Source organism: Chrysochloris asiatica, unplaced genomic scaffold (genome assembly GCF_000296735.1).
Source record: "Chrysochloris asiatica unplaced genomic scaffold, ChrAsi1.0 scaffold00074, whole genome shotgun sequence".
NCBI lineage: Eukaryota > Metazoa > Chordata > Mammalia > Afrosoricida > Chrysochloridae > Chrysochloris > Chrysochloris asiatica.
The window spans coordinates 13763605-13791009 of NW_006408592.1; the positions used below are offsets into that span (position 1 = coordinate 13763605).

The window sequence follows — 27405 nt, forward strand, 5'->3', positions numbered from 1 at the left end:
CACAGTCTCTCTCCCTCTCTAGATCTAAAGTCCCCAGCTGCTCCATCTCTCCACGTCACCTTCTCTGCCTCCATCTCCAGCATCACTGCTTCTCTGGGTAGGGTCCCGCTCTCTGCTCTTCTCTCTTGATGGTCCTAGGGTCCTCCACTCCTACAGTGGAAAGTTAATAACTCCCTTCCTTGCTAAAAAACATCTACCTTTATATTTCCAACCCTCACAATCAGTCCTGATAACAATTATTCAGTATTGTTTCACAAGAGACCCATCACATTTCATTTACGGCTTTTACATACAAGTATTGTTTGTTGTTGTTAAGTGCTGTTGAGTTGGTTCTGACTCATAGCGTATAGGGTTTCCAACAAGCAGCTCGTGAGTTTGAACTGCCTACCTTGAAGTTCAGACGACCTTGCAGGCCAGTGTTTATCCATAGCTCCACACTGCTAGGCTTAATTATTTCTAATTGTTGACAACTTAGTAAAGTGGGTAAATAGTTACAGTTATTAATTTAATCTTATTTTCACCCTTCATAAGCATTGCTAATAAATGCTATAAACTTTAGATTATCTGGTGCTGATAACACAAATTGATAATTTGATGTAATTGATGAGAGTATACCCTTCTGTACTTAATAAAACCCTATTATAACCAAAAGTTGTTTGTTTAAACTAAGTCTTCTCAAAGGAGGTTTAATTTGAAGTTTCAGTTTCCCTTTCTGTTTCTGCCTGCTTCCTATTTAAGTGAAATGGCTTGGATAATGAAGTTTCGACATTCGTTTTTTATTATTATTATTCATAATGTTTCATTAAATAGGTTTCATATTCAAATGACTTCTTTTTCTTACAATGAGATCGAAGTATGCATATGTGTGTGTGTATATGTATGTATAGATATGTATAGATATGTATATGTATAACTTTTTAGAGTTAGACTATGACTTCATATAGATACTGTGTTCTTGCCCCAAATTGCTATTAGAGTGACACAGAAGATTGTAAGATTCATAAATCCTTCTTTTTCTTACAATGAGATCGAAGTGTGTATATGCATGTGTGTGTGTGTATATATATATATATATATATATATATAAATAAAACTTTTTGGAGTTAGACTATGATTTTATGTAGGTACTGTGTTCTTGCCCCAAATTGCTATTAGAGTGACACAGAAGATTGTAAGATTCATAGATCTTTGAAGAAAACTAAAAGACATAGTAAACTCTAGATTTCAGATTGCATTATCATGCATGTTGATCTGTGTCCAGTAGTCAGGAGTGGGAGTTAAGACCAAAGACAAGCTTGTGGCCTCAAAAGGGGTGGTATGTAACACATAATTCATTGAAGTTTCAGAACAAAGTCATAGAACTGATTCTAGTCATGTATTTTTTTCAACTCAAGTTTGTAAATAACTTTTTTGTTTGCATTTTCTAATGAATTGTCATTGTTGTTAAGTACCATGGAGTCGGTTCTGACTCACAGTGACCCTACCCTGCACAGGGTTTCCGAGGCTATAAATCTTTACGGGAGCAGAACGCCTCATCTTTCTCCTGTGTAACCGTTGGTAGTTTTGAACTGCTGACCTTGATGTTGGCAGCCCAACTCGTAACCACTCTCCTTTTTCCTGTTGAGCGGCTGGCAGGCTCAAACCATGTACCTGTGGTTTGTAGTCCAGTGTTTATTATATGAAGCCACTGTGCTCCCCATAACGTATGTAAAATATATGTATGTGTGTGTGTGTGTGTGTATTACACATATAACTGTTGAGAGTAGTTTGTTGATTTTTTTTACTAGTAGGACTGCTTGATGTTTAGAGACTACTGGCTAACAAAGGCCAAGAAGCTATGATAGGAACTTCATTTACTGTCTGCAGTGGATCAGGGAATAAATCTGACTTCAGGTTCTAAAAATAATATGCAAAAACAGATAATTAAAACTTAAGATATCTATTTATTAAGAGAATATCTTTTTCTTAGAATATTCCAGAGGCACAACTACCAATGAAAAGAATGAAAATGAAAACTGTAAACATTTCTGTGTTTTAAAAATAACCATTTAAAGAATAATGGTCATCTTGATTATCAGTGATTTGGGATAAACTTAAAAATTAATATAATACTAAAATAAAGTGTTAACTTCAACGTTTTGTTTTATGATTTATTATTCTCAAAGGGCATATGTGAATGGGAAAGATGATAGTGAAAGATGGCTCCACTACGCTTGTTTTTCCCACTCCTGTCTCTTTTATCAGTACTATAGTTAACTGCTATGACAATTGAGAGTGTTATATCCCTTCATTGTACTGAGAAATAAATTGAAATAAAAGAATTTTTTCTTGGATTCTCAAAAAAGAGCATTTATATTGTGTTAGTGGCCAAAACATACCTCTTGATATAACCTAAGACCAACTCAAGACTTTGATAGTTGAAATACTGCATTTATAATAATGGAGAAATATTTATAGGATATTTTAAATCATATTCTGGCTGTTTTCCAGTATCTCTGTGAGTGTCAGTTTGACGACAATCTCAAATTCAAGAATATTATTAATGAAGAGGATGCCGACACTATGCGTCTCCAGCCAATTGGCCGAGACAAAGATGGCCTCATGTATTGGTACCAGCTGGATCAAGATCACAATGTCAGAATGTACATAGAAGAACAAGATGATCAAGATGGTTCTTCGTGGAAATGTATTGTCAGGTATCTTTTAAGAATGGCTTTTTACATTTATTTTTGTGTTTATTAGTTGAATGTCTTCTTATAGAATGGTTTCTGTGAGGCTAGGGTGATCCTTTTTTAGTGGGGTTGGGGAGTTCCAGGTCAGTGCTCAGCATGTTGCACATAATCAGCTCATCATTATTTGTCAAATGTGTTTAGCAGTGGTATTCTTGTCAACACATACTTCCTTGTACTTCAGCATGCTAGGATCAGACAAATAGTAGTGGAAAAATAGTATTCACAGAAAAACACATTGTTAGAAGACAACACAAGAAAAGTGTTCTTGGATTTTCTTTACCTGTAGTTTACTACTAGACATCTTTCTATTAGACATCATCTGTTGTTGTTACTAAGTACTGTCAAGTTGGTTCTGACTCATGGCAACCCTGTATAGACTTTCTGAGGAGTAGTTGGTAAGTTTGAACTGCCTACCTTGTGGTTCACAATTCAGTCCTGATTCTACAGTACCATTCCAGGAGTCCAGACATTATCAAGTTCTAATTAATTTGGTAAATTTATCTTATTTTTGTTCATTGCTCTTCAGTCACTACCAACTCATAGTGACCCTGTATAGGGTTTCTGAGGAACAGGCAGTAGGTTTGAACCACTGACCTTGTGTTTAAGTTTATCTAGACCTCACAATTTTTTTTATTGCTGTATTGTTGTTGTTGTTAAATGCTGCCGCCTAGAAACTGTGTTTCTTGATGTCATCACACAACTCATCTGGTTTTTGGTCTTTAGTGTCTAATGCATGAAATCTGTTCTTTAGATGATCTCTAAAGTTGGGATATATTCAAGGTATATGATGACATCAAGAACATCATACAGGAAGAAAGCAAAAGGTCATTAAGAAGACAAGAAAGAAGGAAAAGACCAAAATGGATGTCAGAAAAGACTCTCAAACTTGCTAAAGCAAATGCAAGAAGTGAGAAGGTATAAAAGCTGAACAGAAAATTTCTAAGGTGAGCTTGAGAAGACAAAAAATATTATAGTGAAATGTGCAAAGACCTGGAGTTGGAAAACCAAAAGGGTAAAACACGCTCAGCATTTCTCAAGCTGAGGGAACTGAAGAAGAAATTCAAGCCTTGAATTGTACTATTGGGCAAATTATTGAGTGATGCAGAAAGCATCAAAAGAAGATGGAAGGAATACATAGAGCCTTTGTACCAAAAGGAAATTGTTGATGTTCAAGTGTTCTAAGAGGTAGCATATGATCAAGAGCCAGTGATCCTGAAGAAGTTCAAGGTTCATTGAAGACATGGGCAAAGAACAAGGCACTGAGAATTGATGGAATACAAATTAAAATCTTTCAACAAATTGATGCAGCTTTGGAGGCACACAGTCATCTTTGCCAAGAAATGTGGAGGACAACTACCTGGTCAACTAATTAGAAGACATCCATATTTCTGCCCTTTCCAAAGAGAGGTGACACAACAGAATGCGGAAATCATTGATATTCCATGTGAATGAAGTTTTACTAAAGATAATACAAAAACGACTGCAACCATACACTGACAAGAGAACTTCCAGAGGTTCAAACCAGATTCAGAAGAGGATGTGGAATGAGGGATATCATTGCTAATGTCCAATGGATCTTGGCTGAAAGCAGAGAATATCAGAAAGATGTTTACCTGTACTTTATTGACTACGCAAAGGCTTTCAGTTGACTGGTTTGTAACACGCTATGGACAACATTGCGAAGTATGAGTATTTTGGAACACATCACTGGACTCCAGCGTAGCAGCAGTTGTGAGGTTGGCCCAGGATTGACTCAGCACTGGGCAATGTTTCGTTTTGTTGTGTATCAGGTCACTCTGAGTCCGAACTGACCCAATGGCACCTAGCAACACAGTTATTCACAACTGAATCATATAGTCCTATCAGCATGGTTTCCCTCTTAGCCAGAATTATCAGAGAAAAAATAACTGATAGAATTGCGAAGTCTATGAGTAGAATAGCTATATGAAGTAATTCATTGCACTGACGCACGCTAGAACATCCACCAATTCAACAATTTTTTTTGTGTACAATTCAGTGACATTGATAGCATTATTTGAGTTCTCATCTTACTATCTGGGGTTTTTCTTTTTCATTTACATATGCTTACTGTCTCCCCCACCCCTGTGTTTTCTAATTAATCTTTCAAATTCTTGGTGTCAGTTTGGTATTTGTTGTTAAGTGCCATCAAGTCAGTTCTGACTCATACATAGTAAACCTGTATAGGGTTTCTGAGGAATAGCTATTGAGTTTGAACTGCTGACCTTGATGGTTTGCAGTCTAGTTCTGATCCTACAGTGCCACACCAGAAGTCCATATAGATAGATCTTAAGAGAACATAATGCTCAAGACTGACATTTATTAGTTAAGCTAAACTATTACTTGGTTTTAATACTAAAGGGCATATTTTTGGTTTAAGGCTAAAGATCATTCCAGGGCAATACATTCAAAGGTTCATAATGGATTACAAAGTCTGTTCTTCATTTTTTCCTGTTTTATCAAGATTCCTTTATCAAATCTTGGATTAAAATGATCAGTAATGATAGCTGGATACCATGCAGTTCTTCAGGTCTTTTTGCATAGGAGACAGCTGTTCACTGAGACAGTCACAAATTCCATTTTTTTCTCTTATTCTTGCCTCTCCTCCTCCTTTTACTCCAGGAGAATAGATACCAATTGCTGTGCTGTGGATGGCTGCTTATAAGCTTTTGAGACACTGTGCAACAAACTAGTAGGTAGAACAGAAACACTAAACATGTTAGGACAGTAAACTGGGATGGCCCATGAAACCACTATTCTAAACCTACAAACTAAGGAACCAAATCCCATCAAGTGTTTGGTTGTATACAAGCAGCCTCAGTAGCTTCCTTTTTCTTTTTGTCATTGTTGTAAATATGTATCATACATCATTTATCAATTGAACATTTTACAGGAGTATATCTTATTGATGTTGCTGTTGTTGTTAAATGCCATTGAGTGGGTCCCAACCCACAGAAACCCTGTATAGGATTTCCGAGGAGCAGCTGCTGAGTTTGAACCTAACCGACTTTGCAGTCCAGCGCTTTCACCCACAGTGCCACAACAGGACTCCACCTCTTATTGATAGCACTTATGATAGTTGTGCACAGGCAGTCCTACCTTAATCAGTGTGTTTTTTCCATCATTGCCATGAACCAAAACTCAGTACTCCATAATAGTAACATCGCCCTAATTTTTACTCCATAGTAGTAACATCCACCTACTTCTTTCTCTCCCAATCCTATAATCATTAAGAACATTTGCCTTTTCTTTTTGTATAAGTGAGGTCCTACTAGATTGGTCCTTTACATTCATATTCATCATAATGTAATTAAATTCCATCCATAGTGTAGCATGTATCAAGACATCATTTCTCCTGCTGGCTAGGTAGTTTTCTATGTATGTCTGTATCACATTTTGTTTATTTATCTACTGTAGGACATTTAGTTTGTTTACATCTTTTGACTATTGTGGGTACTGCTGTAGTGGATATTGATTTACAAGTCTTTAGGACATACATATTGGGAATGAAATTGCTGAGTGATAGAGTAGTTCTATGTTTTGTTTTTAAAAAGAAGTTACACACTGTTTTTGCTTCCCATTAGTAAAAGGATAATCAGTTTCTCCACATCCTTGTCAGCATTTGTTAATTTCTTTTTATCCTAGCTATCCTATAAGGTCTCTTTGAATTGGAATTGATTAATGGCTGTGGGTTTGCTTAGTTTTGTATTACTGAGTGTGAAATGTTTACTCCATGTGACTAATGATGTTGAGCATCTTTTCATGTGTTTGGTGGCCATTTGAATTTCTTTTTTGGTTAAATATCTACTCAAGTCCATATCCCTTTTATAATTGGGTTCTTTGTCTTTTTGTTGCTAAGTTGTTGAGTTTTAGATATGTGAGGGAACTTCAAAAAGTTTGTCGAAAAATGGCATTAAAATATCATGGAAAATTTTCATGACCTTTTTGATGTCCCTTCATATTTGGTTGTTCGATTTTTTTTTTTATGATATAGTTTTTGAGTGTACTCTCAGTTGAAGCTTTTAGTTTTCATTTTTGGTAAAGTCTTTAGATAAATGTTATAAATTTTTATGAGGTCTTTTGCTGTTTGTGATTTTTGTCATTTTAATAGGTAATCCATTGTTAAAAGCTAGGCCCTACTCATTGCCCCTGCATTTTCTTCTAAGAATTTTAGGGTTTTTAATGTATGGTATGAGGCCTGGATACTTTTTAGTTTTTCTGTATGTGGAAATCCAATTTCCCCGACACCAATTAGCAAACATTTCTTAGGAGCTTCAGATAGCATTACAAAAAGAGCACATGGACTTTTTTTTTTTTTTACTGTGAATTAAGTGGTAATTTACATGGGAGAACATCAGTTTTGTACTCACTCATTGTTTCATTGCCATTATTACAGTCTCTGTGCATCATCATTCAACAGTATTTGCTTATATTCCCTCTGTTTTTTGGGTGTTTTTTATATAATCATTTAAACAACCAAAGGGCAGATTCTGCAAGCCTGCCTCATGGCTGCCAGCACACAACCTCTCTCTTTCCAGAGTCCTCAGCTGCTCTCTCTTTCTTCATGTCCTCATCTCTGCCTCCATCTCTGGTGTCGCTGTTTGAGTAGGGTGTTTTTCTTTTTTAATAGTTATTGCATCTATACCGTAGGTCTCAGTGAAAGAAGATGAAACTACAGAGCAATATTTTTAGTTTAATTAAGTAACATGTAATAATATAATGAAATAACAATTAAATTAATTAAGTAGCACTCTTTTAATACCTGAATGCACAGGACATGCCCCTGTGTCACAAAGTTGTGTTATTAGTAAGATTATTAATGATGAGAGAATTTCCACAATTAGACACCATATGTAGATCAGACTCCATTGGGTGCTTCTTCAGGATCAGAGACCAACTCCAGAAAGTGCTTTTACACGTAGTCTAAAAGGAAAAATAAAACTTACTTATGTGGTTTGTTAGTTCTCACTGTCACTGATTGGCTCTGCAGTTGAATAGGAACAGTAGTTTAATTTTACTACTGAATGACTTGTTAACATTGCCATTGTGTCAATTCTGACTCAAGGTGACCTTAGGCATAACAGAAGAAGATGTTGCGCAGTCCTGTACTATTTTATGATCTTCTGTTTGTTTTAATCTCATTAATGTGGCTGTTTGTCAATCTATCTCATTTAGAGTTTCCCTTAATTTCATTAGCCTTCGAAAGTGTAGCTGTTTTCACTTACATGGGACATTCTGATTATAGTTCTTCTAAAACTTACTTCTTTTATATGAATTGTCTTGGATAGGCAAATCCATACAAATAAAATAGATTAGTTGTTTCCAGGGTTGGCAAGTGTTGGGGAACATAGAGAATGATTACTGCTAATGTATAAAGGGGTGTTTTTAGTTAATGAACCTGCTCTAAATTTGAGATAATAGGTATATAGTTCTGTGAATTAAGAATCAATAAATTATACAATTTAAATGTGTAACTTGTATAGTATGGGGTGTGTTTTTTATCTCAGTAAAACTGATAAATGTATTATTCTGAATTATTTCCTTTAAATAGTACATGAAAATGAAAGAGCTATGACTAGTATTGTTTACGTTTAGCATGAATAAAAATGTGTTTTCCATAAAAATTGTATTTACTCACCAAGCTTTTATTGTTAAAATTGGCATGATTATTCTAAATTTTACATGGAACGCCAATGACCTAGACTATACGACGAGATTTTTTTATAATAAAGAAAAATTTGAAATACTAGTACTACCTGGTTGTTTTTTTTTTTAGTACTACTTGTGCTTGACTTACTAGAAATCTAAAGTAATCAAACTAGTATGGTATTGATGTAAAGACTAATAAATAGATCAGTAGAACAGAATAGTCCAGAAATAAACTTGCACGTAAAAACATGATTTTTTATTTCGGACTCAAAGCCATTAAATGGGAAAAAAATGTTTTCATAAATGGTGTTGGAATAAATGGAAATAATGAGAGAATAGGAACTATGACCCCTCTTTTACACCATATGTACCTTTGACTGTCAACTGGATTCTGAGTCATAGAGACCACCCTTGATTCAGAGAACTGTGCTCCAAAGTGGTTAATCTCTTAGAATGAGGTAGGTACCAGGCCTGTCTTTTCTGGCACTGTTGAGTGAATTCAAACTTCTAACTCTCTGATTAATAGCTGTTTTTGTGTGCAAACTATTTTCACCACCCACGGATTATGCATAGACCTAAACTGAAAGCTATAATTTTATGAAGGTTATATTTAAAAAAAAAAAGAGAGAGAATGTATATGCAATCTTGGGATAGGCATTCCTCATCTCTTCCATATACTTCAGCTTCCCTTCACTGAAGAGGCTATCACCACCACTCGTCTGTCAGTTTGTTGTACTGTGGTGACCTGACTTGCTGTGATGCCAAAAGCTATGCCAACCTAATTTTGCATATCAGTAGGGTCACACTGGTGGACAGGTTTCAATTGAGCTTCCAGGGTAGGAGAAGGAAACTACTTGTGATTGTTTAGCCCCTGAAACATTGTCAAATACAGTGCTGAAAGATAAAAATATTTATGAATAGCTTCAGAATATTGTCATATATAGTGCTGGAAGATGAGCCCATCAGGTTGGAAGGCACTCAAATTGTGACTGGGGAAGGGCTGCCTTCTTAAAGTAGAGTTAACAGTGATGATAACGAATGTCATAAAGCTTTTGGGATCTTCGTTTGCTGATAGAGCACAACTCATAATGAAGTGAAACAGATGTAAACATCCATTGATAATCCGAACAAGGGATGTATGAAGTATGAGTTTAGGAAAATTGTTACATTGTCAAAAATGAAATGGAATGCATAAATATCAATATCCTAGGCATTAGTGAGCTGTAGTGGATCTTGTTTGAAAGCAGAGAATACCAGAAAGATATTTACTGCACTTTATTGACTACGCCAGTGCTTTCAACAAGCTTATTAACAAACTTTGTGAAGAATGGATATTCCAGAACATTTAATTGTGCTCATGAGGAATCTATATTTAGACCAAGGGACAGTTGTTTAACCATTGCAAGTTCATACTGAATGGTTTAAAATCCAGGAAAGGTGTGTGACAGGGTTGTATTCATTCACAATATTAATTCAGTCTATATACTGGCCCTGTGGGTTAATGTGCCAGACTGCAAAACTGTTTGAACTGCAAGGTTGGCAGTTCAAGCTCACCAGCAGCTCCTTGAAAACCCAATACAGGGTTGCTATGGGTCGGAACCAACTTGACAGCACTTAACAGCAACAACTGAGCAAATAATCCGAGAATCTAGATTATATGAAGAAGAACGTGGCATCAGGATTGGAGGGAAGACTAGCAATTTGTGATAATCCAACCTTGCTTACTGAAAGCCAAGTGGATTTAAAATACTTGGTGATGAATATCAAAGACTATATCCTTCAGGATTATACCTACTGTAAAGAAAACAAAAATCCTCACAGATGTACAAATAAGTAACATCTTTGATATATGGAGAAAAGAGTGAAGTTATCAAAGACTTTCATTTTGCTTGGATTCCAAATCAACATTAATTCAAGCAGCAGCCAAGAAATCAAATGACGTTTTGCACTTGGCATATCTGCTGCACAAGACCTTGTTAAAGTTTTTAAGAATAAAGCTATCAGAGGACTAAGGTGCACTTGACCCTAGCCATTATATTTTCAGTTGACTCATATGCGTGTGAAACTTGGACAGTGAATAAAGAAGACCATAGACAAATTGATGCATTTGAGTTTCGGGGTCAGAAAAGAATATTGAAGGTACCATTGACTGCCAGAAGAACAAATACATCTATGTTGGAAGAAGTACATTCAGAGAGTTCATCTCTCATACTTTATTATCTTATCGGGAGAGATCTGTCCCTGGAGAACGACATAATACTTGGTAGAGTGGAGGGTCAGCGAAAAAGGAAGACCGTCAACATAGATTGTCATAGTGGCAGCAGCAACAGGGTCAAGTATTAAGAACAATTGTAAGAATGGTGCAGGACAGGGCAGTGTTTTGCTCTCTTGTCCATAAAGTCTCTGTAAGTCAGAAACTCCTTGACAGCCCCTAACAACAACAACACTGGAGAGCAAGTTTCAGGGTTTCTTTGGACATCCATATTGTTTTTTTCTTCTTTTCCTGGCTTTTTAATGCCCTTTGCTTTCTTCCTTAAAGTTGATGATACCATCCCACAACTCTTCTGGTCTTCAGTCATTATTATCTAGTACACCAAATCTGTATATGAGATGGTCTCTAAATTCAGGTGTGATCTATTTAAAGTCATATTTTAGTTCTCATGAAGTTATTTAACTTTTCTTTGACTTCATCTTGAACTTCATATGAACAATTGATGTCTGGTTCCACAGTCTGTCCTAGTTTTGACTGATCATACTGAGTTTCTCCACAATCTCTTCCCATAAATGTAGTCTGTTTGATTCCTGTGTATTTCATCTAGTGAGATCAATATGTATATTTGCCTTTTATGTTGTTTTAAAAAAGTATTTGCAATGATAAAGCCATTGATCTTACAGAATTCTGTTATGCAATCTACAGTATTGTATCTTATTACCAAGACCATATTTCCCAACTACTGATTCTTCCTATTTATTTCCAACTTTCACATTAAATCACTGGTAATTATCAATGCATTTTTAATACATTACAAAAAAATCATTGGCAGACTGATGAAGTTGGTTGAATTCTTCAATTTTATCATCATTGCCTTTAGTAATGGTGTGTAAATTTGATTAATAGTGGTATTGTTAACTGGTCTTCTTTATATGTGTATGGATATTATCCTATCACAGGCAGCATTATACTTCATGGTAGATCTTGAAATGCTCTTTTTGATGATGAATGAGACACTAATATTCTTCAATTTGTTGTTCCTTGCATAGTAAATCATATGACTGTCCATTATTAAATTGCCAACACAGTCCATTTTAGCCTGCTAATGCCTAGGATTTTGATCTTTCTGCATTCCATTTCATTTTTGACATTGCATAATTTTACTAGATTCGTACATCATATATCCCATGTTCTGATAATTAATGGATGTTTGTAGTTATTTTTTCTTATTTGACCTCACCAAATAAAGGTCCCAAAAGCTTTACTCTGCTTGCATCATATGGTCAACGCTACTATGAGGAGGCATTTCTTTCCCAGTCATATTTTGAGTGCCTTTTAACCTGAGGAACTCACCTTTGCACACTGTTTCTGACTAGGGTTCTGCTGCTATTCATAAGGTTTTCAGTGACTAAACATTCAGAAGTAGTCTGCCTTTCCTTCTTTGTAGTCTGTCTTAGTCTGGAAGCTCCTCTGAAACCTGTCCAGCATGGGTTGCCCTGTTGTTAAGTGCTTTCAAGTCAGCTCAGACTCATGGCAACCCTGTATGGGGTTTCCAAGGAGCAGCTGGTAGGTTTGATCAACCCAATGCTTATCCTACAGCACCACCCGAGGACTCCTAGGTCACCCCACTGGTATTTAAAATACTGGTGGCATAGCTTCCAGCATCAAAATAACATGCTAGCCACCACAAACTGACAGTGTAACAAAATGACAGGCGTGTGATGATTCTTTCACTCAGCATGAAATTTTACAGTCAGATAATATTACATTGTATGGATATATTATATTTTCCTCAGCTTTACCAATCTTGTTATTGAAAGAATAATTGAAGTTAGCCATGGGGAACACATTCCAGGCTAACAGAACAGAAATGCAAACAAACCCCTGCCATCCTAAAAGTACTTGGCTTTCTGGAAGGAGATACCTGGTTTAATATGCCTGTGGGAGAAATGGCTTGCAAAAAGTAAAGCAAGAAAGAAAGGGAGGCATACATACTACACAGTCCTTCTACAACAAAGATATGAGAGACCAAATTAGACAGACAAAGATGATAATTCTTGAACCTTAGTTTCTGAGAGAAAGCTAGAGGAGTGGAATGAATCCTTACTAGGTGGAGAAGGTGATGAGAGGAGTACCCAAAGAAGGTCATTGGTAAACTGACAACTGGCCAGACACAATGTAGCTGTCTTGAACTTTACAAGCAGCTTTGGAAATGACAGACAGCAGCCTAGCAGCAGAAATCCACACAGTTAACAGGAAAGGTGTGAATCCTTCTTGTTCCCCAGCATAGTCCCTGCTCTTCGAAAGTTTGGAATTTGTGGTTGTTGGCTGTGCTGCCTGGATTCAGTTGGGCTCTAGTCTAGGCCTATAGAACTCAAAGAGCTTTGAGGACAGTATAACACTAGCAGGAACCCTTATAATCAACCATCCTATCCTCAGTTGTCCTCTGGTCCTTACAGGTACTGAAAGCAGCAACATTAAGGACCACCACAAACTGTTTCCGTACTGGGATGCCCTGAACATAGACAGCATCTAGCGTTACAAGAACTCCATTCAGGGCTGGAAACTCCGCTGTCCCTTCCCTGTCTCCTCTTGAGCTCCTTGGCTAGCAGTAACCCTCGTGTGTTCTCTCTGTCCTCTGTGGATCCAATGCTTGCCCTGATTTCCCCTCCCATCATTTCATTGTTTCTGTTTGTTTAATTCTTTCTCTTCTTTCCTTTACCTTGATTTTTGTCCTTTCTATCTCTGCTCAATTCCTTGTTGCTTAGATTAGTAGAAATAATTGTGAATTTCCATAGCAATATCAGTTTCTTTCTAATGTTTTGGGCCCTGATATAGTGATGTACTACCACTTGTCTTTCAGTTTGTCGTACTGTGGTGGCTTGTGTGTTGCTGTGGTTCTGGAAGCTATGCCACCGGTGTTTTAAATACCAGCAGGGTCACCCATGCTGGACAGGTTTCAGTAGCAATACTACTGTTTTGCTTTGGAAGTTAATTTCATAATACCCAAGGGAATCCAGTCATTTTATAGATAGAGGTGCTGAAGCCTAGGGAGAATAAGAAGGTGCTTCTAAAAGTTCCTCAAAACATAGAAAATAAATAAATAAATAAATGGAATTAGAAGATAATGGAAGTTGTTCCCAGGAAGTTTTTGAAGCCCCCTCATATCTAATCTTCCAGGGCTACAAAATTTGGTAGCTTAGGAACCAAAAAAGCATCCCCACCCTCTGAAGAACCTACCTTAGAAGACTTTTCTTCGGTAGTTTTCAGAAGTAGATAACCAAGCCTTTATTTCAAGTTTTTGTCTGGAAATTTTGCTACAACCTGACCACCATGGGTGATGCTGCTAGTATTTGAAATACTGGTAGCAAACCTTCAGTATTGGAAAGGATGTGCAGCAGGGTTGTATTATCCGTCCTAAACTTTTACTCAGTCTGATCTAATAATTTAAGAAGCTGGGAAGAAGAATGTGGCAACAGGATTGGTAGAAGACTCATTGACCATATGTAATATGTATATAGCAGCACCTTGCCTTGTCAGAAATGACTTAATGTTCTTACTGATAAAAGTTGAAGTCTGGATTTTATCTACATGGAAAGAAAATGAAAATCCTAACAGCTGGACCAGTAAATAGCATCATGATAAGTAGAGAAAAAAATTGAAGCTGTAAAAATTTCTTTCTGTTTGTATCCACATCAACACCCATGGAAGCAATAGTAAAGAAATTAAATTACGTATTATAGTGGGTATACCTGTTACACAAGACCTCTTCAAAGTTATTAAATGTAAAAATGTTAACTTTGATGACTAAGGTGTGCGTGACCCAAGTAATGGTCTTTGCAGTTGCCTCTTATGCATGTGTAAGTTGGACAATGAATAAAGAAAACCATTAAAAACTGATGCATTTGAATTGTGTTGTTGGCATAAACTATACACATGGACTGCCAGAAGAGGGAACAAATCAGTCTTAAAAGAAATACAACTATAATGCTTCATAGGACCAAGGGTGGAGAGTCTTCATCTTGTTTACTTTGGACAGTAAACAGTTGGAAAGTCCAGTTGCTAGAAATGGACATCATATTTGGCAAGTAGTCATACATATTTTATCTCAGTGACATGGATCGAAATAAAATCCATTTGAGTCTATGGTTGGGGTATTGTATCAGTCCATTTTGTTCTTGAGTCCACTCTTATGGATGACACAAGATATGCCACAATAGCTGCAAAAATGGACTCAAATGTATCAGTTCATGGAGATGATGCAGGATCCTGCAACATTTTGTTCTTTCATACATAAAGTTGCCATGATTGGGACCCACTTTGCCAGAAACTAATAGCAATAATTTAATAAATGTCTGTTTTCAACCAATAAAGTATTACTGGAGTGGGTCTGCCAAGGGAAAGGAGGCTGGGGTCATATAACAATGACAGAAAACAAGTAATTTCGTTTTAATAACAACACATTGACTGATAACTGCATACACAGTGCTTTAAGAACACAAATCCTTATACATTTAAAACGTGCAGTTGTTTTTTTTGCCATATTTACTCAGGAAGATAGGCAATTTTATAACAATTATGAAAACCTCTCTGAAGTTAGAAAATAATTTTAATTTTTAAATGACTTAGGAACTCAAATCATTTTGTTAAATGCTTCTTAAGGTAAAGTTTTATAGGGCTTAATAGTTTAAGAAGTTGTCTAATTTAAAAAAACAATTATTTTAACATAAGAGGTTAGAATTGCTGTTCCAATTAATGGGAAAACTAATTTGATTCCTCTTTGGAGAATAATATATATTACTATGTATTGTGTCCCAATACAGTGCTTATCTTTTATATTCAAGTTTAGTTGGGGCTAGCTGTGTCACTCTTGTGGCTTTTCACAGTGTGTTTTTCTTTAAATTTTTCTTTCCAATAGTTATTATTCAGAAAGCTCCTTAAAACAGAAAAAAGATATTTATGCTGCCTTGTTTTTTCCCTTGCTCAGAAATCGAAATGAGTTGGCTGAGACTCTTGCACTCCTGAAAGCACAAATTGATCCTGTGCTATTGAAAAGTTCTAGCCAACAGGACAACTCTGCCAGAGAAAGTCCCAATTTGGAGGATGAGGAAACAAAAAAAGAAGAAACACCTAAACAAGGTTTTTTTTGTGTGTTTTGTTTAGCTTTGTTTCGTAATCTCTTCTCTCTTCTCTTACTCTATTTCCTAATACTCTAAATCTGAATGCTATCTCGGTTTGAAAAATTGTGAGCCTGCCAGCAAAAGGAGGTTGATTTATTATATTTATTGAAAAAGGTAGTGGCATGGAGGCTGGAAAATATGTTAAAATGTTTTGCTTTTTTATACAGAATTTTGTTTTAAGTATATAAAAAGTGCTCAAACATCAAAATATCTTTTACTAATTTAAGAATGTGAAATTACAAACTAAACTCTTGTATTACTGTTGTTGTTAAGCGCCACCAAGTCAATTCCAACTCATAGCTACCCTGTATAGGGTTTTCCAGGCTATAAATCTTTTCAGGAGCAGAAAGACTCATCTTTCTCCTGTGGAGCAGCTGGCCAGTCTTGTGGTTTGCAGTCTAGTGCTTATCCAACAGAACCACCAACTTCTTGTTTATAATAACACAAATTACTAAACCTGATTTCCTCATTTGTATTTGTTGATTTGCTTAAATAAGCACTTTAAATCCTAACTCCATTAGTAGAACCAAATTCTGCCCTTTCTAAAAGGAACTGCACTAAATGAAAATTTTGCTAAGATCTATGTTTTCTTGACAAGATACCTTTTAATGACAAGGGAAAGAAATTCCATTTCTTATCATGATGTCTTCCTTTGCTTTTAGTTTTCCCCCCCTGTTTTGCTTGGAACCTTAAAACAAATCCTTTTTTGATGGCCTGATGGAACCATTCATAAAGTCTTCCCGTATCTGCAAGTGTTAACTTGAAAAAAGTGAATATGCCTTATCATGAAGGTTATAATGTTCCTATATATTTATGTATTCCTTTTAATCAACATTCTGAGTATTTTCATCTTTTCAGCAATGTTTATATGATCTCAAATATCTATGGCCTTTTTAATTGTAAACAATTTCTGATTAGAAACTTTAATTAAAATTCAATTTGTGGACTTGAGTAAAACTTAATTTTAAAGTAGTCTGAACCTGCTGTTGAACTTTTAAATACCTTTAGTAGCATTTTCTAAGCATATGTTCTGCAATCAGACTTAATATTTTTTTGGTTATTTAATTTGGCCACTGTTTTAAAAAAAAAACAACAATGTCATGGATACTATTCCCTCTGTCTGATCTTCTCTGACTATACAACGGGGGAGGTAGAGAATCACCATCAGCTGCAGCCCAAGACCAGTTTTTATGAGGCTGAGGTCAGACATGCCTCTACCCTCCAACCTTCCTTACTAACACCAAGACACCAACCATCCTTCCCTCTCACAGCATACTCTACTTCGCAGCCAGGTTCAGTAATTCACTGCAGTGACCATATAGACATCAGCAACAATACTTCTGATTATAGGTTTATAGTAGTGAAAAGTATAGGTTTAATTCAGGTTCAGAGATGTTAAAGATGCACCTCTTCAGTTAGTGCAGCTTCTTCTGTGTCATGCCCGAAGTCAGGTCTCTCTCTGGCCCTCAACATCTTGGTCTGGTCTCTGCCCTGCTCAGGCAATGTTACAAAACTTTCTTAGCTCTGCTGATAAATTCCAAAAGGACACTCCAGCTTAGTCCACTATAAAGCTCAGCCTCAAGTTGCTGGGTCCTAGCGCCTCCAATTAAGTTCTTGGAAGTACTCAACTTTTCTTGCTTTGTAGCTTGGGAAGCCCACCACTCTGATACTCTTAATCTTGGGTTTCACTGCTGCCTGTCCTCTGCCACTTCTGACGTCACAGCTTTCTATCTCTGGGTAGAAGGGGTCCAGTGTGCAGGGATCTCAGGATGCAAAGAAAAAGCACCTCTCGCTTAGTAGTAGTAAAATCCCCAGTTCCTGCTTCAAAGATGGCTCATTTCATACCCACATTAGAGTTCCAGCTTTTTATTATTACTGTTAAACCCTGTTAACCATCACTCACAACTGAATCCTGTAATTTTATCAGTATATACCCCCACTATTTCGTACTCATTAGGAAAAAATCATTTGGTGATAGTTACAAAGACTATGGCCAAAAGAGACATATTAAATAATTCACTGTACCGTAGTAATTGATTCATGAATTTAGTTATTCCCATTTATAACTAAAATCAAGACCAGAGAAGAGTGTAAATTGGAAAAAGCAGTCACAATTGCAAATTGAAATAGGCAGTTATTCCCTCTTCTATCCCCTTCCTTGATCCATCATTGATTCTTTTATTTAGAAAATCTTTTCTTAACTTTTTACAGTACTGTTGTTGTTGTGAAGTGCCATCAAGTCGGTTCCAACCCATAGCGACCCTGTATAGGGTTTCCAAGAAGCATCTAGGGAGCTTGAACTGTCAACTTGCAATTCAAACGGCTTTGTAGTCTGGTGCATTAACCCACAGCACCACACCAGGACTCCTTTATAATATTAGTGTCATACAATATTTATCCTTTGGAGATTGTTTAATCTGACTGAGTATAATGCCCTCAAGGTACATTCATGTGGTGAGGTGTTTCACAGATTCACCCTAATTCAACGTTGCATAGTATTTCATTGTATGTATATACCAAAGATTGTTTAACCATTCTTCTGTTCATGGGTGTTTAGGCTGTCTCTATGTATTTGATATGTCTGTTATAGACAGCATATTGAAGTATCCTGTTTTCTTAGCCATTATGCTCTATCTGCCTCTTGACTGGTGCAATTAATTCATTTCCATCCAGTATTGTTATTGATAGGTATGAATTGATTGCTGTTATTCTGCTGTGTGTTGTGTTTTGTGGCGCTTCTGGTTTCTTGGTTTCAGATCCGTTTCTGTGCTGAATTAATTTTGCTTGTGGGTTTTCTTTTTCTTCAGTTCTGTTGTGTTAATGTTTGCTAAATCTTTCTGGTTTTCTTGTTTATTTTGATGTGTCAGGTATGTTAATTTTTTCCCTATTTAAAACAGGTTGTTTTATCTTGAAATATACTTGATTTCCTAACCACCTTTTCTTGACTTTTTACTATGGTGGTGGTGGTGATGTGCTGTGGAGTTGGTTCTAACTCATAGCGACCCTGAATAGGATTTCTGAGGCTGTAAATCATTCTCCCATGGAATGGCTGGTAGTTTCAGAGTGCTGATTTTGAGGTCTGCAGCTCAACTCATATACCTCTATACTACCAGCGACTCATAATTTTTATCTTTTTGTGTTTGACTAATTTTACTCAGCATAATGTCTTCTTGGTTCATTCATGTTATGAGGCGTTTCACAGATTCATCATTATTTTTCAGCATTGCATAATATTTCATTGTGTGTATGTACCAAAGTTTGTTTACCCATTCTTACATTGGTGGGAATTTAGGTTGTCTCCATATGTTTGCTTTTGTGAATTGTGCCGTGATAAGAATGGATTTGCATACATCTATTCATTCACAGCACTTATTTCCAACTTTTTGAGGAAGATTCACAGTGGCTGCACAGTTTTACAGCCTAGCAGCAGTATATGAGGTTCTAGTGTTTACAAAAACCCTCGCTGGTATTTGTTGTATTCTGATTTTTGAACTTTATTATTAATGCTAGATGACATGATATCTCATTGTTGTTTTGAGTTGCTTCTCTCTAATGGCTAATGACCATGAGCATTTCTTCAGATGTTAGTTGGCTACCTGAATGTCTTCTTTGGTGAGTGAGAAGACCACACTTTGAATAGCAGGGTTTTAAAGGCAGTCTTTATGTCATAAACAAAAGACAGCAAACAGTTTCATAATGTTTCAGAAAATATTCTTGAAGGAACCTTGATACTATAACACTCAACACAAATTAAAGGAAGCCATCCGTCTGTGGATGTAGGACATCATTTTGAAAAAGTAAAAGAGTGAGACATTTAATCTTCTTCATTTTTCTCCCTTCCCTTGTATATAGTGCTTCTTTAGCATCTCTTGTTCTAACAATAACATATTTCCTAGTCATTCATTCCACAGCTTACTGTGCATCTACTATGTGCCAAGCATCATTACAGATGTTCAGTAACCAATGCTGATGAAAATACTTTCTCTTGGATCAGGCACACTTTATTCCTCAAAGGTGATATTTTCTGTTTAATACTTTAAAGAGATGTCTTAAAGCAGATTTGTTTAATGAAATATGTCCCTTAATGTCTTAACTACTGCTTTCATGAGCTTTGATTGTGGATCCAAGTAAAATGAAACCTTTGAGAACTTCAGACTTTTCTCTGTTTACCATGGTTCAGTTGTGAGGATTTTTTTCTTTACATTGAATTGCAACCCATACAGAAGGCTGTGGTCTTTGATCTTCATCAGTAAGTACTTCAAGACCTCTTCACTTTCAGCAAGCAGAGTTGTGTAACTTTCATATCACAGGTTGATAATGACTCTTCCTTCAGTCCTGATGCCAGGTCCTTCTTCATGTAGTCCAGCTTTTCTGATTACTTGCTCAGCATACAGATTGATTAAGTTTGGTGAGAAGTACAACCCTGGTGCACACCTTTCCTGATATTAAACAATTTGGTGTTCCCTTGCTCTGTTCAAATGGCTGTATCTTGGTCTATGTACAGATTCCTCATGAGCACAATTAAAGTGTTCTGGAATTTGCATTCTTCAAAATGTTTTCCATAGTTTTTTATGTTCCACATAGCATAATGCTCTTGTATAGTCAATAAAGCACATGTTGGCATCTTTCTGATATTCTCTACTTAGAATCAAGATCCCTCTGATGTCAGCAGTGGTATCTCATTCCATGACCTCTTCTAAATCTGGCCTGAATTTTTGCATTATCTTCAGCAAAATTTTACTTGCATGTGATATTAGTGATATTGTTCAGTGATTTCCACCTTTCTTTGGAATGGCTGGGTCTTGCAAGCTTGTTGGCATAGACAAGTAAGTGAGCACCTTCAGCACTGTATCAGATTATTGAACTGTTTCAGTTTGTATTTTGTGACTTTCTGTAGGCTCTATTTTTCACCATGCCTTCAGCGCAGCTTAGACTTCTTCCATCAGTACCATCGGTTATTAATTGTATGCTTTATCATCTATGCTTTTTGATACTGTGACTTTATGTATTCCTTCCTTTTTTTTTTCCTTCCGTCTTATTTTGATGTTTTCTATGTTATTCATTATTTTACCCATAAATTCTGTCAGTATTTCAACTTGAGGTGTAAATGAATCATTTTCTTCAGTTCTTTCAACATGACAAAAATGTTGATCATGTTCATCCCTTTTGGTTTTGTAATTCCAAGTCTTTGCTCATTTCATTGTAATATTTTGTTTTCCTCAGCTGTCATTTGAAAATTTCTATTAAACTCTTTTACTTCATTATTTCTAGGCACTTTAGTTTCTCTAAATTTAAGAGCAAGTTTGAGTCTCTTCTGACATCAATTTATGTCTTTTCTTTCTTTCCTGCCTTCTTAGTGACCTTTTGTTTTTATTTCATGTGTAATGTTCTTGATGTCATTCCAAAATTCTTCTAGCCTTTGGTCATTAGTGTCCAACATATCAAATTTGTTCTTGAGATGGTCTCTGAATTCAATTGGAATATACTCAAGACCGGGAGTTCTGGTGTGGTGATGTAGAATAAGCACTGGATTACTAACCACTAGGTTGATGGTTCAAACCCACTCCTTGGAAACTCTATAAAAGGTTGCTATGATTTGGAGCTGACTCGATGGAACTTAACATTATACTCAAGGTCATATTTTGGCTCTCATAGATTTGTTTTAATTTTCTTCAGTTTCAGCCTGAACTTGCATATGAGCAATTGATGGTCTCTTCCACAGTCAGCCACTGACCATGTTTTGGATGATGATATTGAGCTGCTCCATCTCTCTTTCGACATATGTAGTCAATTTGATTCCTGTGGATTCTGTCTGGTGAGGTCCACATGTATAGTTACCGTTTATGTTGTTTAAAAAGGTATTTACGGTGAAATGTCATTGTTCTTGAAAAATTATATCATGTGATCTCCAGCATTGTTTTTGTCACCAAGGCCATATTTTCCAACCTCCCTCTTTGTTTTTAACTTTCACATTCTAATCAATACATCTTGATTGCACGTGTGATTTGTTTTAGACTGATGATGCTGGTAGAATTCTACTATTTCATCTTCACTGGCCTGAGTGGCTGGTGCGTAAATTTGAATAATAGTGGTATTAACTCGTCTTCCTTATAGGTGTATGGATATTACCCTGTCACAGACAGCATAGTACTAAAAGAAAAGTCTTCAACTGTTGTATTTGATGAATTTAATGCCATTCCTCTTCAGATTTGTTGTTCCTGGCATAGTAAATAAACTGTAAGATTATCCTAATGTGCAGTTGCTTATACAAGTCTATTTCCTTGAGAGAAAGATGAGGCTTTCTGTTCGTGCAAAAGATTTAAAGCCTCAGAAATCTTGTATGAAGTCTCTATGAGTCAGAACTGACTCCCTGGCACTTAACAACAACAAATGCCTACATTGATCTTTATGCATCCAATTTCATTTTTTGACAACTTCCAGTTATCCTAGATTCATACTTCGTACATTCCACTTTCTGACATTAGTGGGTGTTTAGAGCTATTTCTTCTTATTTTGAGTTATGCGCAATCTGCAAATGAAGTTCTTGAAAGCTTTTTTTTATTTAAGTCATTATGGTTTTGAGGAAGCAGCTCTTCCCCAGTCGGATTTTGACTGTCTTTCAACCAGTGGGTCTCATCTTTCAGGTCTGTATTAGATAATGTTCTGTTGTTATTCATAAGTGGGTTCCCATTCAGAAGTGGTCTGCTTCTCCTTCTTCCTAGTGTATTTTACACTGAAAGCTGTGCTAAAACTTGTCCACAACGGGCAAATCTGCTGGTATTTAAACTGCAGGTGGCATAGCTTCTAGCATAATAGCAACACAGAAACCATCACGGTACGACAAACTGACAGACAAGCGGTGGCAGTTTACCATAGCCCGCAGTTATAGTTCCTAATATTGTGATAGTCTTGTTACCTACATTTTAGTCTTCTTATAGTACAGTTATGGAGTCCTGGTGTGGCGCTGTGGGTTAATGCGCCAGACTGCAAAGTCATTTGAATCACAAGATTGGCAGTTCAAACTCACCACTAGCTCCTTGAAAACCCTATACAGGGTCGCTATGGGTGGGAATCAACTCGATGGCTCTTAACAACAACAACACAGTACAGTTATAGGAACTCGGGTAGCATCGTGGTTGTGAGTTGGGCTGCTAACCTTAAAGTCAGCAATTTGAAACTACCAGCTGTTCCCCAGGAGAAAGATGAGACTTTCTGCGCCCGTGAAGATTTACAGCCTTGGAAACCCTATATAGGATCACTGTGCATCAGAAGTGACTCTACATTGTGTAACCACCACCACTATAGTACAATTACAGTGAAGATACCATTTGTTATTAAATGTGTTTCTATCAAATATGGAAAAAGCAAAAGGTAGACCTAGAGTGCTACATATTTTACGAAAAACTAGAAAGGGGATAATTGTTTACAGAAATGAGGAATATTGCTACTATTATAATACGTAAAGTAACCTACAGATGATAATTTGACCTTTGATTAACATGATATCTGATCATTTAAACCTGGCAGCATAATTTAATGTTTGGCTTGTATAATGAAACAAAAAGGTGATTGAGAAACTGTGGGCATTGGGCATAGGATTAAATTATGAAGGAGGTATAGCGTAGTGGTTACGAATCGGGCTGCGAACCTTAAGGTCAGCAGTTTGAAACTACCAGCCGCTCCGCGGGAGAAAGATGAGGCTTTCTACTCCCGTAAAGATTTACACCCTTGGAAACCCTGTACAGGGTCGCTATGGGTCGGAATCGACTCGACGGCACTTCACAATCACAATCACAAATGTTCATGAAAGCTATGATGTTTATCTTTTTAAGAAAAAAATTACATTATATCCCTTTGATGTTGAATGTGAATGTAGCAAAAAATATATTTCTAATTATGAAAACTTCTTAAGCATTACAAACACCTTGAGGGAAATGATTTGCTATGCCTGGGGACTAAGGACTGTAAGTCTTGGGGGGACAGCATGGCTGCTTGTCATAACATAAGTTCACAAAGACAGTTTTCTACACTACTTTGGAAGGCAGCTATGCTCACCACTATACCACCAATGCTCTATACTACTTTGGTGAGTAATGACTGGTATTGTAAAATCTTGTGAGTGGCCATCTAAGGAGCAAATTGTTGGTTTCTCTCTGTTCGGAGGAAAGAAGAACGATGAAGACTGATCTAGGGAAAAAAATTAGTCTAATGGACTAATGGTCTGCAGAAATATCAGTGTCCACAACACTTGAGACCCAAAGAACTAGATGGTGTCCAGCTTTCACTACCAAATGCTCTGAAAGGAATCATGTTAGAAGGTCCTGGATAGAATGGGAAAAAATGTTGAGCAGAAGTCAAAATGATTTAAAAAAAAAAAAAAGCCAGGCTTACTGGTCAGAATGATATTTGAGGAATCTGAGACTATGGTCATTGGACACCATTCATGTCTGGAACCGAAATCATGCCAATGCTCAACTTTTGTCCTGTTAGTAGACAGGAATATAAGGAGGACAGCAACACTAGTGATGTATGGATACCACAGAATGGTCAGCCATTCAACATCAAAAGGGCAGCATTTTACCTAATGATAAAGTTCATAGTATTGAGAAAGCAGGAGAAATGGAAACAATCAAGAAGAGAAAGTTAGTTGAATAAGTGAAGCTTCACGGGATTGCAATCAGTGATGTGAAACCAAGTGTGTATAATTTGTTGAATGTAAACCTGATAATCTGCTGTTATAAGCCTTCACTCAATCCATAATAAAATATTTTTAAAGTGTTTATATCAAATAAGAGTGAGAATTTGCAAATAGCAATACAATGGAAAGTACTGTTTCTCACATTGAATACATTGCCAGCAACAAATGCGACAAGAAGTTCAATTATTTGTCTTTTTCTATAGGTTTTTTTTAAAGTAGTTCTTAATGATATTACCCAGTTAGCTTTATTTATTTTAGTCTTGAGTATTGGAGTACAACTAGAGACAGTTTGGATGTGGCCCCTTGTTAGGCTCAATTTTATGCAATAACTTTTTGTGTGATGAGGAAAAAGTTTTGAATTTACCCGTAGACAGGTCAGACTTAGAAACTGTTGTCTATGTATGGTCCTTCTTTAGCTGTTGTTAGTTTAATATCTGATGTGAACTTTAAACTCAAGATAACATTTTGTAGAGAGAGAGCTTAAATAATTTGATTGCCTCGTTAACTAGGAATTAATTTGTGGGAAACAAAGTTAAAACTGAAACATGTTACATGGTAATTAGCCTTGTCAACTTGATTTATTATAGTCTTGTAAATATTCTGCCTAATGAATGAGATTTTTGGTTTGATGATCTGCAGTGCCCATACAGGTAATTTTCATGGTCACCTAAACGTTCAGATTCACAAGTCTACGATGGACCACATTTGGCATCATTCTACTAAGATCAGTATAGGACAAGTTATAGATTGCCAGCAGAAACAACCTCTGGTGTTTCTGTCTTTAGGAATAACCCTTGCAACATTCTATGCAGCAGTTCATATGGCCATCCAGCAGCTGTCTTCTCCCCTAAGTGACAACTTTAGAAGCAAGTAGATGGAATTCACATTGCGTAGGCACAGGAACTGCTTGAAGCGAGTATCTTATTGTATAGGCATGGTTTCCAAAGTTCTTGTGCCCATATGTAGGAGATAACACATTCCAGACAATCCTAAGTATGGTGTCCATTATGTATTTTAGTATATAATGTCCAGGGCCATCAAGTCAGTTCTGACCCTAAGTTATCTTATATAGGGTTTCCAAGGGTATAAATCTTTTTTGATAGTTGAAGACTCATCTTTCTCCTGTGGAGCTGCTGGTGGGTTTGAACTTCCAGCTTTGTTATCATCAGACCAGTACTTATCCTGCAGTGCCACTATGGCTTCTTTTAGTATACAAGGGCAAGTTAAAAGAATTGCTACAAAATCATAGAAACCTTTATTAAACAAAAATGTGATGTTACCACTCACACCCTCCATCTAGGTTTAAATACTTTTTTTTTTTTTAGTTTTTGTGAATTGAGTGAAGATTTACAGGGCAAATCAAGTATCCATTTTACATTCAACAGATCCTACTTTGTTTCACTGCAATGATTACAGTCTCCTCAAAGTACCATTAATTAACAGTATTTACCTCTATTAACTTTTTTTTTTTAATGTATACATAATGAAACAAAAATATATTCATTTACATGTACAAAGGACAAATTGTGCAAGCCAGTCTCCTCTCCTCAAGCACACAGGCCGGCCATTCTCAGTTCATGAGCCTAGAGTCCTCAGCTGCTCTATCTCTCTATTCCATGGCCTCCGCCACCATCACTACTATGGCTGCTTTTCTGGTTAGAATTTCATGTTCTACTTATGCTCTTCCCTCTTAATAGTCCTAGGACCCTCTGTTCCTGACATGAAAGATTAACTACTCTCCCTCTTAGTTTTATACATTTTCTAAAATTACAGTTGTGACAATCTCAGTTCATCCTGATAACAGTTACTCAATTTAAAATCCTGTCACCATTATATTTCATCCCCTTTCACCAGATACATCTGAAAAAGAGGAAAACTATTCAGTGTGGATTCTACCTTACCCTTCTCATTCTGAAACTATGCATCCTCATGAAAGTTTGTAATCCAGCCATTTGTGACCAAGGTCTTAAGTTGCCCATCCCTATAAACATGGTACACTGAGGAAATAAGCTTGCTGCTTGATATGAAGAATCCTTCCACTTCAATTAGAATTTTGAACAACTACATCCGAAAGCAAAGGTCCATTTCATTAAATTGTAACAATTTACACTTGCTTCCTGTATGAAACTCCTTTATCTTCATCTGGTCAGGTTCTGGTCAGCTAGCCATGCAAGCTAGGTCAAATGGTTACTGCCTGCAAGTTTGGGAGTTCTTACACACCTACCCCCACTTTAGACCAGCTGGCAACTTCACTCTCAGCTCTACACCTCCCACCTCCCCACCCCTGTGGCTAGGTCAGTGTCTTTAGACTCAGGACATTTCCCTAAATATCAGACCAGCCAGCCCTTCCTCTTCTTTTTCTCATCTCAAAGTCAACAGGTATTAATGGAACATGACCAGACTTATCCCATGTCTTCATTGCTGCATTTCCCCCACTTCCACTCATAAGTAAACCAGGGCAGTCACCAGCGAGTGTACTAGACCACTCATGGGTTCCCTTTGAGTTTAAGTCTTGCCTTGATGGCTCTTTGAGAAAAATCTTATCAAAATATTACCCTTCTGTGATTCCAGAAAACATTTGCCATAATCTTCTGAATTGACCTCCCTTCCTTTGAGTTTAATGGCCCACCAGATTCTCTCAGAAGCATTTTTTTTCTTTTGATACTTTTTTTTTTAAGGTACCCTAAAGGAGACTAGAGTCCTGATGTGGCACTTTAAGATAAAGTACTAGACCACAAGGTTGGTTTGAACCACAAGATCAGAGTCGTCATGTTAGGTTGGCAATATAGCACACTGAAACACTTTGGATACTGCCATTTAATCAACTGACTTATTCTCAACGACATTTGTCCCGTGAGAAAATTATTACACAAGAATAATCTGACTAATTTTTTTTTTTATGTACAGTTCATATCC

At 36.6% G+C, this 27405-nt stretch overlaps 1 protein-coding gene across 1 annotated transcript in view; it reads left to right on the top strand.

Annotated features, from left to right (window-relative positions):
* RSF1 (remodeling and spacing factor 1) overlaps positions 1-27405 on the top strand; it is a 179625-nt gene that overhangs the window by 82816 nt on the left and 69404 nt on the right. The window contains exons 4-5 of the mRNA XM_006864993.1: positions 2491-2696; positions 15599-15750. Coding sequence (XP_006865055.1) covers positions 2491-2696; positions 15599-15750 — 358 coding nt within the window. The remainder of the gene's footprint in view (positions 1-2490; positions 2697-15598; positions 15751-27405) is intronic.